This window comes from Physcomitrium patens, chromosome 11, assembly GCF_059467195.1.
Source record: "Physcomitrium patens ecotype Gransden chromosome 11, ASM5946719v1, whole genome shotgun sequence".
Lineage (NCBI taxonomy): Eukaryota > Viridiplantae > Streptophyta > Bryopsida > Funariales > Funariaceae > Physcomitrium > Physcomitrium patens.
Window position 1 is genome coordinate 11,208,893 of NC_143420.1, and position 16,552 is coordinate 11,225,444.

At 33.8% G+C, this 16,552-nt stretch overlaps 2 protein-coding genes across 3 annotated transcripts; one reads left to right on the forward strand and one right to left on the reverse strand.

The window, feature by feature from the left end:
• Nucleotides 1-8,106: 8,106 nt before the first annotated feature.
• LOC112288790 (uncharacterized) lies at nucleotides 8,107-12,106 on the reverse strand. 2 transcript variants are annotated; one of them, XM_024533356.3, is made up of 12 exons: nucleotides 12,036-12,106; nucleotides 11,547-11,567; nucleotides 11,153-11,253; nucleotides 10,802-10,859; nucleotides 10,456-10,499; nucleotides 10,182-10,262; nucleotides 9,843-9,913; nucleotides 9,577-9,687; nucleotides 9,361-9,443; nucleotides 8,995-9,211; nucleotides 8,570-8,653; nucleotides 8,107-8,277 (listed from the first exon to the last, which is right to left on the reverse strand). In XM_024533356.3, exons 1-12 carry the CDS (start codon nucleotides 12,055-12,057, stop codon nucleotides 8,217-8,219), a joined length of 954 nt encoding a protein of 317 aa, XP_024389124.1. In that variant the 5' UTR covers nucleotides 12,058-12,106; the 3' UTR covers nucleotides 8,107-8,216. The 2 variants fall into 2 exon arrangements, with proteins under 2 accessions (XP_024389124.1, XP_024389125.1); XM_024533357.3 differs by lacking the exon at nucleotides 9,577-9,687.
• Nucleotides 12,107-12,360: 254 nt separating this feature from the next.
• Nucleotides 12,361-16,303, forward strand: LOC112288789 (O-fucosyltransferase 39). The gene is made up of 11 exons (XM_024533354.3): nucleotides 12,361-12,973; nucleotides 13,176-13,241; nucleotides 13,438-13,516; nucleotides 13,718-13,785; nucleotides 13,955-14,043; nucleotides 14,265-14,474; nucleotides 14,575-14,846; nucleotides 15,038-15,197; nucleotides 15,306-15,444; nucleotides 15,618-15,818; nucleotides 15,945-16,303. Exons 1-11 carry the CDS (start codon nucleotides 12,728-12,730, stop codon nucleotides 16,173-16,175), a joined length of 1,761 nt encoding a protein of 586 aa, XP_024389122.1. The 5' UTR covers nucleotides 12,361-12,727; the 3' UTR covers nucleotides 16,176-16,303.
• The last annotated feature ends 249 nt before the right edge of the window (nucleotides 16,304-16,552 follow it).

Sequence of the window (16,552 nt, forward strand, 5' to 3'; positions counted from 1 at the left end):
AGGCATTGACAAGAGTGAAGAAGGCTTCACTCTTGCCTCCATATATATATTATCTAACTAAGAACTACGTGGCGATGTCTTATAAGACCTCCAACATGTGTTGACTTTCCTAGCCACATGTCTTATCCTACAAGGTAAGTTATCTATATATGCACCACATAGTTGGCTTGTTCCACAAGCTACTACATGGAGGTAACTTGTTCCACAAGCTACTACATGGAGGTAACTTGTTCCACAAGCTACCAATATATGGTTAGTTTTTTGGCCAAGTTTCTAACCTACAAACACATCTAAAGTCAAAACCGTGTCTATAAAGCTTCTAAGAAGCTTCTCTAGAAGACTTTAGGAAATTATTCTATATTTACATACTTCTACTTAATCATATAAGTAACTATTGAGGTAAATATATATGTCCGTGACAACTACAAATATCCTCATTTAAATTAACTCAACAATTTCACAATTGAAAGTCCTTCCATTCTACCCCATGAATCTATTGTGTGGCGTCAATTTAATGAGTGGTGAATTTGGGGCTCATATTGAGGTATGGTAGAAAATGATAGAAAATTATTTCACTCTTGAAACCACAAGTGATGGTAAAAAAAGAAGATGAAGAATTACTCTACTCTTGAAACTATAAATAATGGTAAGGAAAGAAGATAGAGAATTATTTTGCTCTTGAAGCCACAAGTGATGATGAAGGAAGAAAATGAAAAGCTATTCTACTCTTCAACCATTACTCCCATGACAAAAAATTAAGTTGTTTTCTAGAGAATCTCTTTCAAAGGTTAATATGTCTAAGTTAGTAAATTATTTTGTAAATGTTTTGGTTAACTAAGTTATGAGGGATTAAAAACCTATGCATTGTTTGATATCTATGGTGATCACCTTGTGGCAAATGGATGCCAATCATTAGTCCTTTCTATAAAAGACATTTATTAGAGATCATGAGGGGTGTAGGTTGACTTCTTAATGATAAGTTGTACTACTTGTATGGATTAGCTAGTATGAAGGCTCTTAAATTAGTTTTTACTTGTAAGTTACCAACAATGGTAATTGCCAATAAATGGCTTGAGGACTTGGGTATATAAGGCCCTCTCAAAGCTTTATTCTCTCTCTCTCTCTCTCTCTCATCTTTGGTTTGAGCCCTTGGTAAAGGTGGCCCATTGAGGCACCAAAGAGTTGTAGTATTTTTATTTGTTATAAACTTATGTTAAAAGTTGTTTGTTCCATACCCTGCTGGTCCTCTTGGAGCTCACTATTAGTGGGATTAATGTCTTGTTTAGATATGTCCATTGTGTAGGAGAGAGAGAATTAGCAAGGTTAGGTGAAAGAATCATCAAATTTGGAATTGAAATGAAAAAGTTATGAGAGTTTGAAATTGGAAGGTTTTTTTTTGCTGCTACTGTTGCTCTGCCCTAGTGGTGGCTGTTGCTACTCTCCCCCTGCGCTGTTTTCATCCAGATATGCCTGTTTTCATCTAACTGCACGATTTCCATCTAGCAGTGCTCTTTTCATCCAATTGTGTTGTTTCCATCTCAACTGAGCCTGTTTTCATCCAATTGTGCTATTTTCATATAGATATACTATTTCCATCTAGCTGTCTTTGTTTTCATCCAATAGCACTGTTTTTGTCCAGCAATGCTTATTTTCATCCAAATGCTTATTCTATCCATTTTTTTCTCATCCGACTACTTCTATTTGCTAGTACTTTCTAATTCTTCTTTTTTCTTATTTTATTTTCTATCACTTGTTCTAAATTAAATGGTAACCATTGCTTAGAAGGCATTATTTGGATAATTATAAATTGATTGATTAACTAACTAATCATTAAAGTAATCTCACAATTAATCTCTACTATCTTTCAAACTTATAGTGAAGTTATTTTTCCTCTTAAAATAAAGTAGGGAGGATTTATAGCTCACAAACTTCATTCTTGAAAAAATTGTGTCTTTTTTTGATAATATTTCTATCTAAGGATGTAAAAAAGGAGAAAAAAATGAGACTTTGAATGAGAAGAGATATCACAAGTATGTTGTTGATCATATATAAGATTATGAAAAGATTTTAATTTGATTTGAAGAAGTTCATCTTACACTTTCAAAAGAAAAATCTACATTTGGAATAAAAGAAATTATCATTGTTGAAAATTTTTATAGATTTTAGAGGAGAAATTTAAATCTAAGCAATGTTGATGCAATTGAAAGAATGACGAATATATGTGACTTTTTTAATAAAATACATAGATTTTTAGGGACTTGTGTATTTTATCATATATAGATCCTTTATTATGTTCATATAGCAAATCTATTGTATGAATTATGATTTAAGGATTATTAATTTAAATGAAAAAAAAAAAAAAAAAAAAAAAAAAAAACATACTAAAGCAATATAAAAGCTAAAGGTGTTATTGTTAAGACTTTTAATTTTAAGAAGAATTGATTATAATTGTAATAGATAAATAATACTTTTGTAGATATTAATCCTATTGCTATTGAATAGATTGTAGATCAAAATGATTTGTATTTTAATTTGGAAATAGATTTTCATTTTAATTTAGAATTGAAGTTTTAAGTATTTATCAACGTGCATATTTACAAGTCAAAAGAGAAGTATGGAGAGTTATTTTGGCTATAAAAGCTGAAAAAGATTATTTCATTGGTGTAGTCATAGTAATTAAAATAGATTACTTGCCATTACTTGGAATGATTTCTAATTGTTCAATATTACATATTGTAATATTAAGATTAATTACCTATATCAAATCATTAAATTCATAATTTAAACATATTACTAGAAAAGTCAATTTGATGGCAAAAATATTAATTTGAACATGATATGAAAAACAAGATGAGATAATTGAAGACATTGATGATATAGGATCTAAACTCTATTCAATATCAAATCTTAGCAAAGTTGATAAGTTATTTTTTTAAAAGCATTATAAAAGAGAATTATTAGATATTTATTATTATTTGAATACCTTGACTAAGAAAAAAAATTGCCTTAGCTTATGAAGTTTTATTAAACTATGTAAAAGATAGAATATTGACAACAAAGTCTATTAAAGGGATTTGTAGATTTTTACTTGAAGATATTATTTGTAGCTATAGATGTGTAGAAAAAATTATTGTACATCATGGAAAATCAAATACATAAGAAGCTTGTGAATTCTTTAAAAGATATAAAATTCATTGACTACTGCTTATAATCTTGAAGAAAAAGAAAAAAATAAAGGTGGTCATATATCAATTGTAAAGCCTTAATTCAAGCTTATAATAGGAAGTTAAGAAAATAGCTTGAAATTTTTTCATTTGCATTATAGGTTGATCAAAAAACTTAGAGTTTAATAACAAGATATATGCTTATTGAGGTCATGACAAGGCAAAAACTTATTATGCCAATTGAAAAAAAAGTATTTAGTTGGAGTGGGCTACCATGAGAAGATAAATGGCAAGAGAGGAAAATTTAGTTATTAAAATTCAACAACTTGAGAAAAGACCAAAAGATTTGTAAATAGAATTTGAAAGATTAAAAAGGGCAAGGTTATAAAATAAGGCACGATTTGACAAACAACTTTGATTGAGAGCTAAAGCAATTGAAGAAGGTGATTGGATTTTGGTTTATAATAGTACCTTAGATAATCAACATAATATTTTAAAGAGATTTTTTAAATAATGGTTTAGACTATATGTAATAACAATTATTCATAATAATGTAACTTATTCATTACAAGAGCTAGATAGAATAAGGTTAAAAATACTAGTTGCAGGGAAGTGAATATAGATATTCAAATGAAGATAGATAAAAATAAATATAAAAGACTTTGTTGAAGATATAAATCTTTTAAGATAAGAAAATGATTTTTACTTGGATAGCAAAAATGATGAAGAAAAATTAGATCAAGATATAGAGAACATAATATGAATCAAATAAGATTTGAATCATTTGAAACATATTAGAAGATGCATAAGTTGAGAGAGGATGGATGCTATATGATAATACAGCTATATGGAGAAAAATAAAAATATGGATATTATTATAGAAGAGCCTAATAAATAGATGTAATAAAAAATAATAATAAATTATAAAAAGATAGTAAAAAGTTTAGTCTTAATACTATCTTTTGTAGAAAGAACTTCTATTTATTGTGTAGGAGCATAAATGAGCCAAATCAAAGTAAATGAGAAAAGAAATAGATATAGGCATATTTAGAAGAAAGTTAATTATAGGTTAAAATAAAACTTATCTCAAATTATCAAAAATTGATACTTGGAGAGGATTAGTTGTCAACCTAGATTAAAATTAGAACTATGCACAAAACCATGCACCTACGACAGTTCTTGGATTCTTTTTCAAATTAAAAAATGGAATTTGAGAATTTTTTTTTTTTTTTTAAATTAAATATTAATTTTATGTTATTTCAATTAATATTAAAATTTTGAAGAATTTTAAAAATTAATAATTTACTTGGTGGATTTAGATTTTGAGAAATAAAAATATATTTATAAATTTGAGAATTTCTTGAATTTTGTAGTATATATACAAATGAAAATTAGAAAATCTGTTTTTGTGCTTATTAATGTGTATGAAAAAATTGAGATCAATCAAGCATTTAGATTGAAGCACATGAAGTTTTTTGTGGATTATGATCTCAAAAATTTGAAATTTAGGATCAATAAGTGATTTAAGATCTAGCAATATTTGCTAATTGGATTAAATCAAAATTTGGTGAGAGCAATTAAGACTTAAATATCTACATACTTTCCAATTTTTGAAGCAATTAAATAGTTTAACAAAGAGAAATTAGGATTGAAAGATCACATTCAAATCAAAGAAAGAAAATGCTAATGAGTGAGATGTTTAGGGAGCTTTGCTTGCTATTGTGATGTGCGATCTTTTTCAAAAAAAATTTCTTATTGCTTACTTAATTGTTGCAAGATATTCAAATTTTGAGTCAAAATAAATAATTCAATCATTGGTTATTGAATTCTTAATCTGCTATAGAATTATTAAGATTTGTTTAAGTTTTAGGAATTGACTAGGATTGATTTAGGATCTAGGGTTTGGTTAGAATTTGATTAAGATTTGATTACAATTTGATTAGAACTTGGTTAGAATTTAGGATTTGTCTAAGTTTTGATTAGGATTTAAGATTTTTCTAAAGTTTGGTTAAGATTTAGGATTTTATTTGGATTTTATTAGGATTTGATTAGATTTTGATTAAAATTTGTATAAGATTTGAGTAGGATTTAATTAAGGTTTATTTAAGATTTGTCTAGGATTGGATGAAGGTTTCATTAGAATTCATTAGAATTGGTTTATAATTTGGGATCTCATTAGGATTTAAACTAAGGTTTGATTAAGGTTCATTGAGGTATCAATTAAGGTTTTAATTAGGATTTGTCTTAGAATTTGATTAATAATTAAGATTTTAATTAAAATTAAATAAATATTTAATTAAAATTTATATAAGATTTATTTTAAAAATATATTTTAAATATTTCATTAGGATTATTTATTGTTTTTTTTTTAAATTATTTTTAGTATTCTTTTGAGATTATTTTTTTTTAAAGATTTATTTTTATATTTTTTAAAGATTTTTTTGTTAATATATTTTTAGATTAATTCAAGACTTCTTTGTATTTCTTTTGTAACTTCTTTTAAATTTATTTTGGATTGATTAGAGTTTGATTAGGATTATTATTGATTACTTAAAATTTATTTAAGATTCTATTAGACTTAGCAGGATTGTTGTTGCATTTCTACTTACCTTCTGCAATTAGAATCCTAGTGTATTTTCAAGCAAGAACACACATAATACGACAAAAAATATGATATTAAAGAATGTACATAAGAGCCAATCAAGAATCTAGTGAATACAACAAAGAATGTTGATGTTTTTATCAATGACATCCATCAAAATCAAGATGAAGAATAAAAAATCCTTGTTGTAAAATAAACATAGTTTAATAAGATTGCATTCTATCTTCTATCTTTATTTGTAGTTTTTGTGCATTTATAGCATTAAAGAAATGGAAAACTAGTAACTAATAGATTTAATGCAAAAACTATCATTTATTGATTTATTGGATGAGATATTATAATTGTTACAACCTTCAAGACAACATAATAGAGATGAAGATCTTCAAGAACAACATATTCTTCTTCAAATAGATGGTGAAATATAACATGTTTGATATCACAACCTTAGAAGAAATTTTCAATGTTTGGTGATTTTATTTGAAGTAAGAATGAGTCTTGATGGTGTTACAAATATTTTGTTTGAAGGAAATTACAAAGACCTCAACAATTATCAAATAGCAAGGTCATCTTCTTGCTTTTATATGGGACACTATCCATGGTTGAAACGACCTATCAACCACCTTCAAAAGAGACAAAGATCAAAGTATGTAGCATATACAATTCACCACATCTTAGACTTCTTCAACATATGATGACTACTCTTCTTGGAACTTGTCTCTAAAAACAAAAAGAATAATATCACAAACATATATAATCACCAAGTTAAGAAGTATTAAGTAGAGAATAAATTTGTACATAAATTTGATAATATCTTAAGGCAAAGCTTCTTAGAAGCTTCATAGAGACAGATTTGACCATAGACATATTTGTAGTTGATTGGTAGGTTAAAAACTTAGCCAACAATTTAGCCATGTGTCATATGTATTGATAGCTTATAATACAAGTTAACTATGTAGCACGCATATAGAAAACTTATCTTATAAGTTAGATACGTGGCTCACAAGTTAGACATGTATTAGAAGTCTTATAAAATGTCGCTATGTAGCTCCTAGTTAAATAGTATATATAAAAGCAAAAGTGAAACCTTCTTCACTCTTGTCAATGCTTTTCTAGTCCTTAGTCTTATTTCAAGACTTTCTAGTCATCTTGTCTTTAACAATAGTCATTCAAGTTTCATATTATACTATTTTTGAGTAATTTTTTAGTCTTTTTTAGTGACACAAAAGTGTATTGATCTTTTAGCTTGTTGAAATTCATGTCCTTGATAGTATATATATATGTATAAAATCATTTCTATTAAATAAAATAAAATAATAAATCATATAATTTTATTGAATCAGATAAAATTCATTAAATTAAATTATAAAATAATGAAAAAATTAAATATATTTTATAATGAGATAAAATGATAAAATATATTTGTAATTTTAATATTATATATTTATTTATATATTTAATATTAAAAAATAATTATTTATAAATAAAATAAAAATATATCTTTATAATTTTAAAAAATACATTATCTAAAAATATACTTATTTAATTCTAAATATTTTATAATTTATTTTTTGTGATATATATAATACTATATAAATTATAAATATTATAATCAATCCAACAAGTTATCAAAAGCTTTAACAATAAGTTTATGGCCTAGCTATTGGTACAAATAGTAATGAAATTAAACATATTTTTGATTTTTACAACTCTTTTTATTGAGCTTATCTACCTCACAACTTACAAACCTTCTTGTTTTTGAAATAACAATTTAGTGGTCTTTATTTACATATTAAAATCATTCTATTGTGTTATTATTTTTACTATTTGTAAGCAAAAAAATTATAATTCAAGAGATAATAGAATTATAAATGATTAGTTTTGAATATATATATATATATATATATATATATGAAGTTTTACACATTATATTTTATAAATAAACAACTATATTTCTTAAGTTATTTTTTGTTTTTAAGATATTTGCATCATTTTAAATCTTATGTTGTTAAATTATTTATGTAGTAATTAAAAGTGACACATTCTATGATTGTTGTATTACAAAATTAAATTTTTGTAGATGATAGACTTTATTTACAAAATAACCAATATAAAAATACACACATTAATAATTTAACAATATTTAAGATTCATATTTTAAGAGCATTCTTCAAATTGCTGTCATAACAATCATCTTGTATATGTGGCTTGCTGTGTGTTCAAGTCAGTTTCTTCAACAGTTAGATGGCCCATTTAAATTTATGTGGAGGGCTTTTACATTAGGAATGCCATCAGAAACTTGGAATTTTGAAAAAATGAAATAGCACTAGAGACATGACCACGTAGTCAAAAAAGCTGGCATTTTGCCTAAGGTTGAGCATCATGATGCATACATTTCATTTTCAAAAATCTAATTGCTTCAGAATCTATTTGCTGAATTGGGTAGTAGTTCTTCAATTGTTAGCAGAAAGGACTACATCTGCCATAGTGTCAATATCATGAGGAAAGAATATCCTACAAAACAAAAAACAATTTACTCAATTAGAAAATTACATGTCGCACACATCACATCTCCCTGGCAGTATAAAATCCATCTTTCAGTTGAAATCAAGATACTCCATTTCAAAGTCTTAATCCACGAGACTTCTGGTTTAGAGAAAGACTCGAAGTACCTTTCAATCCTCAACATGATTTCACTTGTCAATTAAAAGCCACCTCAATTTGCAAGCAAGGTTGGAACTTCTGATTGAAGCTAAATATGAAGCACTACTTACAAGCCAGATGAACCAGAGTGAGAAGACTATACCTGCACGTATTTTCATAAATGGCTCGTGCAAAACCTCCAACATCTTGCTCTTTTCGATAAGCTGCTATCACTTCCAGTACTTGCCTGCAGAAAATTAAACTAACTTGCTGTTCACTAAAATAACATCCGAAGATGCAGATGATTGCATTGAAACTGTAAGAAAAGTCACTCAAAAACCTCACCCGACCATGTTAAGATTTTTATGGTTAAGACTATGAAATTGAAGCAGTAAAACCCTTGTACAGGTTAGTAACTGAGTTTCCAAGCGTGATGCTTCGACGCAATGCACTCACTAGAAGTATCAAGCAGACTTCCCTTTACTCATCCCCTGTAGTCAACCACACATCTAATTGCTCTGTTTTATTTCATTTAAGCAATCACAACAATGTATTAGATTGATCTAAGGAGAGAAATCGAAACACAACCTGATTTGACAAGGCTCGTTTCGACTTTTCACGAGCGAATGAATGTCATGTTTCTCCTTTTTTTTTGAGGGCCAAGTAGTTTTAACATGCTTGATTCCAGCATGAGTATTCTTGATGTCACAGTAAGGAGAATCAGTTTCAATCATCATCCTCTCCACTGGAATTCCAGCCATCACTTCGAGGTTCTCTGCTGTCTTCAATGAGCAGCCATTGATGCCTGTAAGATTTGAAGTGAGACAACAAAAAAATTCCAAACAGATACTAATAAAAGTGAAAGATTTTCACTTCTACATCAGATTAATAATTCAGCAGATTATGGTAGATCATGGCGGACAAAGATGTTGACATTGATACCAAGAGATTTACCTATGTAAAGGTTGGGAATAGCTAGTAGTTGGTCTCTTTCTTCGCTAGTTCCGGTGAAAGAATGCACCACACCTGCGGTAAATCTGGGTAAATAGATAAATTAATTCATTAGATAAAGACTCTGAGAATGAGTGTCACTGCCCAGGGTTTAACGATGCTTCTACCTTTTAACAGCTAAAAGAACCATCATAAGACATCAGACTGTGAACAGCTAACCTGTGTTGATTGCGTTTCACAATTTCTAAAAAGTCGGGAGCTGCAGATCTCATGTGAAAGAACATGGGTAATTTTGTTATCTCAGCGATCTCAAATTGTCTCTCAAAATAACTGCAAAACCAAATATGATATCGAAAGAGCGTACGACGATCGTAATCTTGAAAACTAACGATTCCTAACATTAGGAACTTCTTAAAATCCACAAAATAATTAAATTCAGCGAGCAACATAATATGCATTAAATACTAAATAAAATAAAAATGTACCGGCGCTGAGTATCAGCAGGACAAAATTGGAGACGATCATAATCCAAGCCACACTCACCAACTGCTACAACCTGTTATTCACATACTCTACCAAAATTTAATTCAAGTTATGCTCCTTGAACAACCTCAGCAATTATAATGCTTGCTCGATCTGAAGTTTTCCTGGGCTGACCATATCGCTCCACAGATATTGCCCATATATGAACATCCAGCTTTTTAACTCTAAAAACTAGTTAAGATCAAGAGAGCTTCTGTGGCAAGCTTAGGACTAAAACCGCAAATATAATTGTATTCAAGACAGCAAGGAGTAGACGCACTTGTCATGCAGCGACTTAGTACCTTTCCTCTGGCAACACCATAAGTTGTAAGTTGCAGAAGTTCCTGCAAATGCTTCTCTGAGTCCCCACTCTTCTCAAATTCCTGTGACATCGTAAATCCACTATGTTTTTAGATCAGCTTGAAGAATATCAGAAGGTGACACAGAGTTCACAAGCAACAAGGATAATCTACTGATCAACTCAATAGTGTCAACTGAAGGACTCAAGATCCTCAGCATGATATTCACACGCTTAAAATTAAGAGAACAAGCATAGGCTGTTGCTAGAGGTCGCACCGTGCATCTGGTCGGGTGCACTCCAACTGTACAGAATAGACGGCCTGCAATTCTTTCATTTGGTCGGTGACAAAAGTAGCAAAAATACTTTATTCAAATAAAAACCCACGTTGCAAAAGTAATCAAGTATTCGTTAACAGGTATCCTCAACGATATCCAAAGTCATAAAAAGGGACAATCTACGCTACGCTAAAGAGCTCAAATACGGTGAAAAAGCGTCATTTTGCTTAACACAAACATCCAACCAGCTGTAGGAATACACACTCATTAAAAAACTAAGCATTCCAGTGTTGGAAATCACCACTTTCTTTAGGTGTAAAAATCAGAAACTTTAGAGTGACCATACCATCAGAGTCGGCTAAAGACAGGGCCTCCTTCGACTCCTTCAAAGATCCTCCTGTCACCTAATTGGCGAAATAATACTCATTAAGTGAATGATAAACATATCTATCACAAGATTTGCAAGTATGTTTCAATTGCAAGCTTCGAATATATAGGTGGTAATAATAAATATAGGATGTGTATTATGCATGTACATAGAGCACAACCTCCAATTTTCATTATCCACACAAAGAACGGCAAAGGATCAAATCCTTTCGCATTAAGTGATTCAAAGACCCAACACTGATCTAAACTTGTAAGGATGATCAAGAATGCAGGAAAAAGTTTTCCTTGGACGTGACGTGCTCTTTCTTACGATGATACGGGTAAGTCCTGCATCCCAAGCTCGCTGCAATACATGAACTAGATCTGGGGAATGGCACTGCTTGCCATGGTACCAACCCGCAAACATGCCATCTGCTACATGGTAAATCATTCCGCAATTAATAAAACAAGATGAATAATATTTAGAACAGAAAATAATCCCATTCCTAGCAGTGAAAAGCCCCAGGAAAATCTTATGGACTTTAAACTTTAAACCCTAAAAACCCCGCCCCTCTTGAGTAGACTCAGTAATAACTGGAGAAATAAAATATTATTTACCAGAAAGCATCACTGAACGTAGTGAATCCCACTAGAACTAATCATAAACCTTACAGTAGTTCCATGTCGGTACAAAACCCCGTAAGCAGGAGCAAATCAGGACATACCTGTAAGATTGGCTCCAATATCTGCAAAGCAACGTCTTCCAGACGGGTCGGTCAGAAAATAAATAAATAAATCTCATTGCAAAATTGTGGTCATGAATACAAACTGTTAGGAAGAATCAATATCAAGCCCAACGATTGCATTTATGAAGCACTACATCGAATGCAACCCAATCGTTAACATCCAAAATGTATAAAATTTCCCCAATAAATGATATTGCAGGAAAACCTGTGCACCTGTTAAGTCTCAATTATTTTCTTACTCCTCTAAATATGGACCAAAAAAGTAAACATCTCTTCGTATCACACCAACGCACACCAAATTGATCGCTATCGTAGTGTCTAGGTCTCACCGTATGTGAACAAATGCCACCCAATCTCACACGATACAAAAATTTGAAAATAACTTCAGGAGAATTCAGGCCTCCATTACAAATTCTATATCATAAACTGGCAAGAATTAACACTAGGGTGATTAGATCGTCTACGTACCGATAAGCTTGAGTGGAGCCATGGGACCCAATTCGAAAACGCTCACCCACACCACAGGCACACAAAGTCTCACTGCCGACTCTGACGAGTGGCAAAGACCAGACGATGGAAGAAAGCATCAGAATCCAGGGCGAGGCTGAGAGGTCTGGTGAAACGATACATCCTTCCATTCCTGAACTCTGTCCATCACAGACCTACGGATGGGGACAAGGGATGTTGGGAGGTGCGAGTGTCCTCTCTGAAGTGTGAACGGGACAATGAGCATGTCCGATGCGATGTTTGTTGGCTTTAACTTCATTTTGCTTGAGAAATTGTCTGGGTTAGGGGCCTTTTCCGATGCCACAGCCGCAACCTGGTCTTTCAAGAAGATTCGTGTTGATTTAGAACCTTGTGCCTTTCTCCAGTTAGGGAGGAAGTGGGGGGGGGGGGGGGGGGGGGGGGTTGTTATTATGCTCGCTTAGAATGAAGTGAAAGCAATCATCGTGCGAGACTGTTTTGCATCGCAGGTTGATTGGTTGAATTGGAGCGCAAGGGAGACAAATTAGGACTTTTCTGGTGTATGAATCAGAATTTGAGGTTGTTTCTTCGAGAAGCAGAAGAGCTGGGGTTGTGTGGAAGATGGTATAAGTGCAGCTGGAGAAACGAAGAGAGGACGTGGGGAGGGCGGGAGTAGGTGATGAAGGTTGGCGGCGATGGGGCGGTTCAGCTGGGGAGCGAGTGCGAAGAACCGAGATATGAGAGTTAGCAGGAAGGATATTCCGACATCACCAGTGCAAGAGGAGGCTGAGGCTGCAAAATCTGGGGATTATTCAACCAAAGGGACGCTGCCCAAGTACGTTTGGGTGCTTGGATTGTTCGTCACAGCTCTCTTTGCTTACAGCATTGAAGTCACGCCTGCGCGCATCAGCAATGCCATATGGTTCAACCACCTCTTTTCCGTAAGTTTTGTTATTCTGAAGCAATTCAATTCACTTCAAGACTTCCGATTCATTTTCAATTTTTAAAATCCGCACTATTCTAAGTGCGGCTGGATTGGTTAATTCCGCAATACACATAGGACAAACCTCTTCTACCTCTATAGTGACGACCGTGGCAGAATTAGTTCTGAGAAGAAAAAAATGTTTTTTTCTTGTCACGCAGGAATACAGACCACCTCGTCGTACTCACATGAATCTTACACACAGCAGAAAGTCTTTTCTCTCTAAGGTGAGTATGTAAGATTGTTGCGAGTAATGCGGTTTTGTTCCCCAACAAGCTTGTTGTCAATACATTTCTGAATTCGACTCCGCTTCAGATGTATTGTTGCTTGCTAGTACTGATGTATTGTTGGTCTCAACACTGAACAATGCTACTTGGTAAGAAATCATCGATGCATTGAAATGACATTGGGCTGGTGCTGCAGACTGTGCGGGACCCTATCGACCTCTGGAGTCCCCCTCCCGACAATGGATGGAAACCTTGTTTGATACACACTGATTTTGGTGAGAAGCTACCACTTTAGCCTCTTTCTTTCTTTCTTTCTTGTTTTTATTTTTATTTTTATTTTTTTCAACATGTTTGTCACAAGGATGGTATTAAGATTTATGTGTGCACGTGAATTTTTCTGCAAATGGCATAAGGATAATTCAGCAGCTCGTTTGTTGATTGATCAAAACCTTCATCAAGTGCTGGTGCTGCTGCAGAATCTGGATCTGATAATGGTTATTTGCAAGTGATGTGCTCTGGAGGCCTGTTTCAAATTCATATCTGTGTATGCAATCCTTACTTACACTCATCCGATTTCATTATTCAACCGATTACGATTGTTATACATCGCTAGCTAGCCACAGTCGAGAACCCGTCATGGCGAAAAGTGGCGTCATCATTGTTCCTCGTAAAAATTGTAGTGTTAATCATGCCTGAGATAACGTGTGCTCTAGGTATGTAACGCTGTGGCAGTAGCCAAGCTGGTGAATGCGACTCTGCTGATTCCATACTTCAGGAAATCATTGGTGTGGAAGGACCCGAGGTGGGATCTATTGAACAGTAATTTTCTGGCTTCCATTAACCTGGCCATGTTCGGTTGAAATTAGTTGGTGATGTTAGGGCTTTTTTTTTCTTTCATTTTTATCCTCTTTCTTTCTTTTTTCTTTTTCTCCTTTTTTTTTTTTTTTTTTTTTTTTTTTTTTTTTTTTTCCTTCTTTCGTTTCCCTGATGATTATGAAGTTACTTCTCTTGTGGGCATCTCAGTCAATTCGGCGACATATATGACACGGACCATTTTATAGCCTATTTCGAGAAAGATTTACGAATAGTGCGACAATTGCCAGAAGAATATGCGTGGAGTGTACCCGATCTTTATGCCGAACGCTGCCTAGAAAGGCCCAACTGTCTGACTTACGTTCGTAAGCATAGTACCATGAATTGGTATCTTGAGAAGGTGCCACCACTTCTACAAACGTAAGTCTCTTCTGCTTGATATTTTTATGAACTACAATTATGAACTTTTTCTATGATGGCGGCACGCATTTACTTTCAACATTGGCATGGTATCTTGCAGGCACGGTGTGGCCGTGCTAGACGGCCCTACTCAATACTCGGGTTGGGATCATAAGCTGACCTTCGAGGGCCTTCCTGTGCACATCACACAATTGCGATGTAGAGCCAATTTTGAGGGCCTTCAATTTGTGCCTGCTATCCAAGAGTTTGGGAAATTGCTGGTGAATCGAATCAGAGCGAAGTCTTTGGCGGTTCAAAGTCCAAACCTTGCTCCTCAGATGACTGCACCTCAGCCATGGTGGTCCACACAGAACAATGAAGAGACACTTTCAGGTGCGCGCTTAGAAATACAAGTAGTTTAATGGAGTACAGTCGAGTTGCACAATATTGAAACATAGTTGGTTTCAATTCATCACATTGCTAAATAGTGCGTAGGGGGGCGATTGTAGATGATTCGAGCAACAGCCGCTATTACTTCCATCGGCTGGAAAGGATTCAGATTGTCTTCTTTGGCTCTTTTGTAGGTTCAGAAATGCTTTCAGGCAATTCTGGGGACCAGGTACACCGATACCTAGGACTCCATGTGCGTTTTGAGAAAGACATGATTGCACACTCGGCTTGTTATTACGGAGGAGGTAGGGCTGAGAAGCGCGCTCTTGCCGCTTTCCGAGCCAAGATTTGGAGGTTAGTCGCCTACTTTCATCTCTTGCTTCACGTTGATATCGGATAAAGCGCCTCAGGCTGTTTATGAGCGTGATACGAATTGACAATTGCTGGTCATCGTTCTTTCAGGGGAGGAGTGAGCAAGACCCGATATAAACCAGAGGCTCTACGTATGAACGGTAGCTGCCCTCTCACTCCAGATGAGATGGGTCTTTTGCTGTCTGGTCTAGGATTCCCAATCTCTACTCCTGTCTACATGGCAAGCAAGGTAGCAACTTTACCATGCTCTCTCCGTGGCACTAAAAAGTTTCCAGTGCTGATTGATTGTGGTTACAACTGGAGATGTCCCGATTTTGTACTAGAGGAATGGATATGTCGTGAACCGAGAATGAAATAAGTTCCCACGATACTGTTACGAAATGTGCCACTATTTGGTTGCAGAACTTGTATGGAGGGGTAGCCCGGATAAAGCCTTTGAAAGAGATATTTCCTATCCTTGAGAGTAAATACACCTTGGCTTCGACGAAAGAGCTCAGGCCTTTCTTGCCGTATTCTCATAAACTTGCAGCGTTGGACTTCTTGGTCCTACTCAACAGTGATGTCTTCATGTCCAATGCTGCTGGTAACTTCCCGAATGTGCTGGTAAGAATTTTCTTTATCTGGGCTATTGGGAATTAAAACCCATCATCTGTACTCTGTGTAACTGTGTCATTCATACGGCAATTGTTAACCATGTAGACGTTGCATAACTTGTATTGTGTGGTGCAGAGCGGGCAGCGGACATTCTATGGCCCACGGAAGTCTATCCATGCCGACAAAAGGTTGCTAGCCCACTTATTTTCCAAGAGCTCCATCAGCTGGCTAGAGTTTTCCAGCCAAGTTACTGAAGGTCATCTCAGCAGGTTAGGTTCTCCAGTCCGCCGGATGCCAAAATACTCTATCTTCAGATACCCCGCTCCCGATTGCATGTGTCAAGAACCTAAGCAAGCTGTCGGTTAGTAATATTGTGCCAGTTCTTCCTACTGTCGTACAAGTCCTTCGTTAGTCAATGGTGGATCTGATTTTCTTTCTGTCAACCAGTTCAAAGACGATTTTGGCTCTGAATGTGAATGAGATTCTTAGCTGTGTAGGATGGCGTACTTCGAATGATTTATTTCGTGACTGATTTTCTATTTCTCAATGTCTGGCTTAGCCTTTTTAAGCATTTCTACCCAGTATGGTCAGCTGCACTTGTCCATGCACCATTTGTAGACATATTTGTATGCGTCCAATAAGTCCTGTTGCAGGGCCTTGCCGAAGATGTTGCTCATGGGCAAGTACCAAAATTTCTGCAAGGCTCATGAAACCGCCCTCCAAATGGAAAATCTTAGACAACT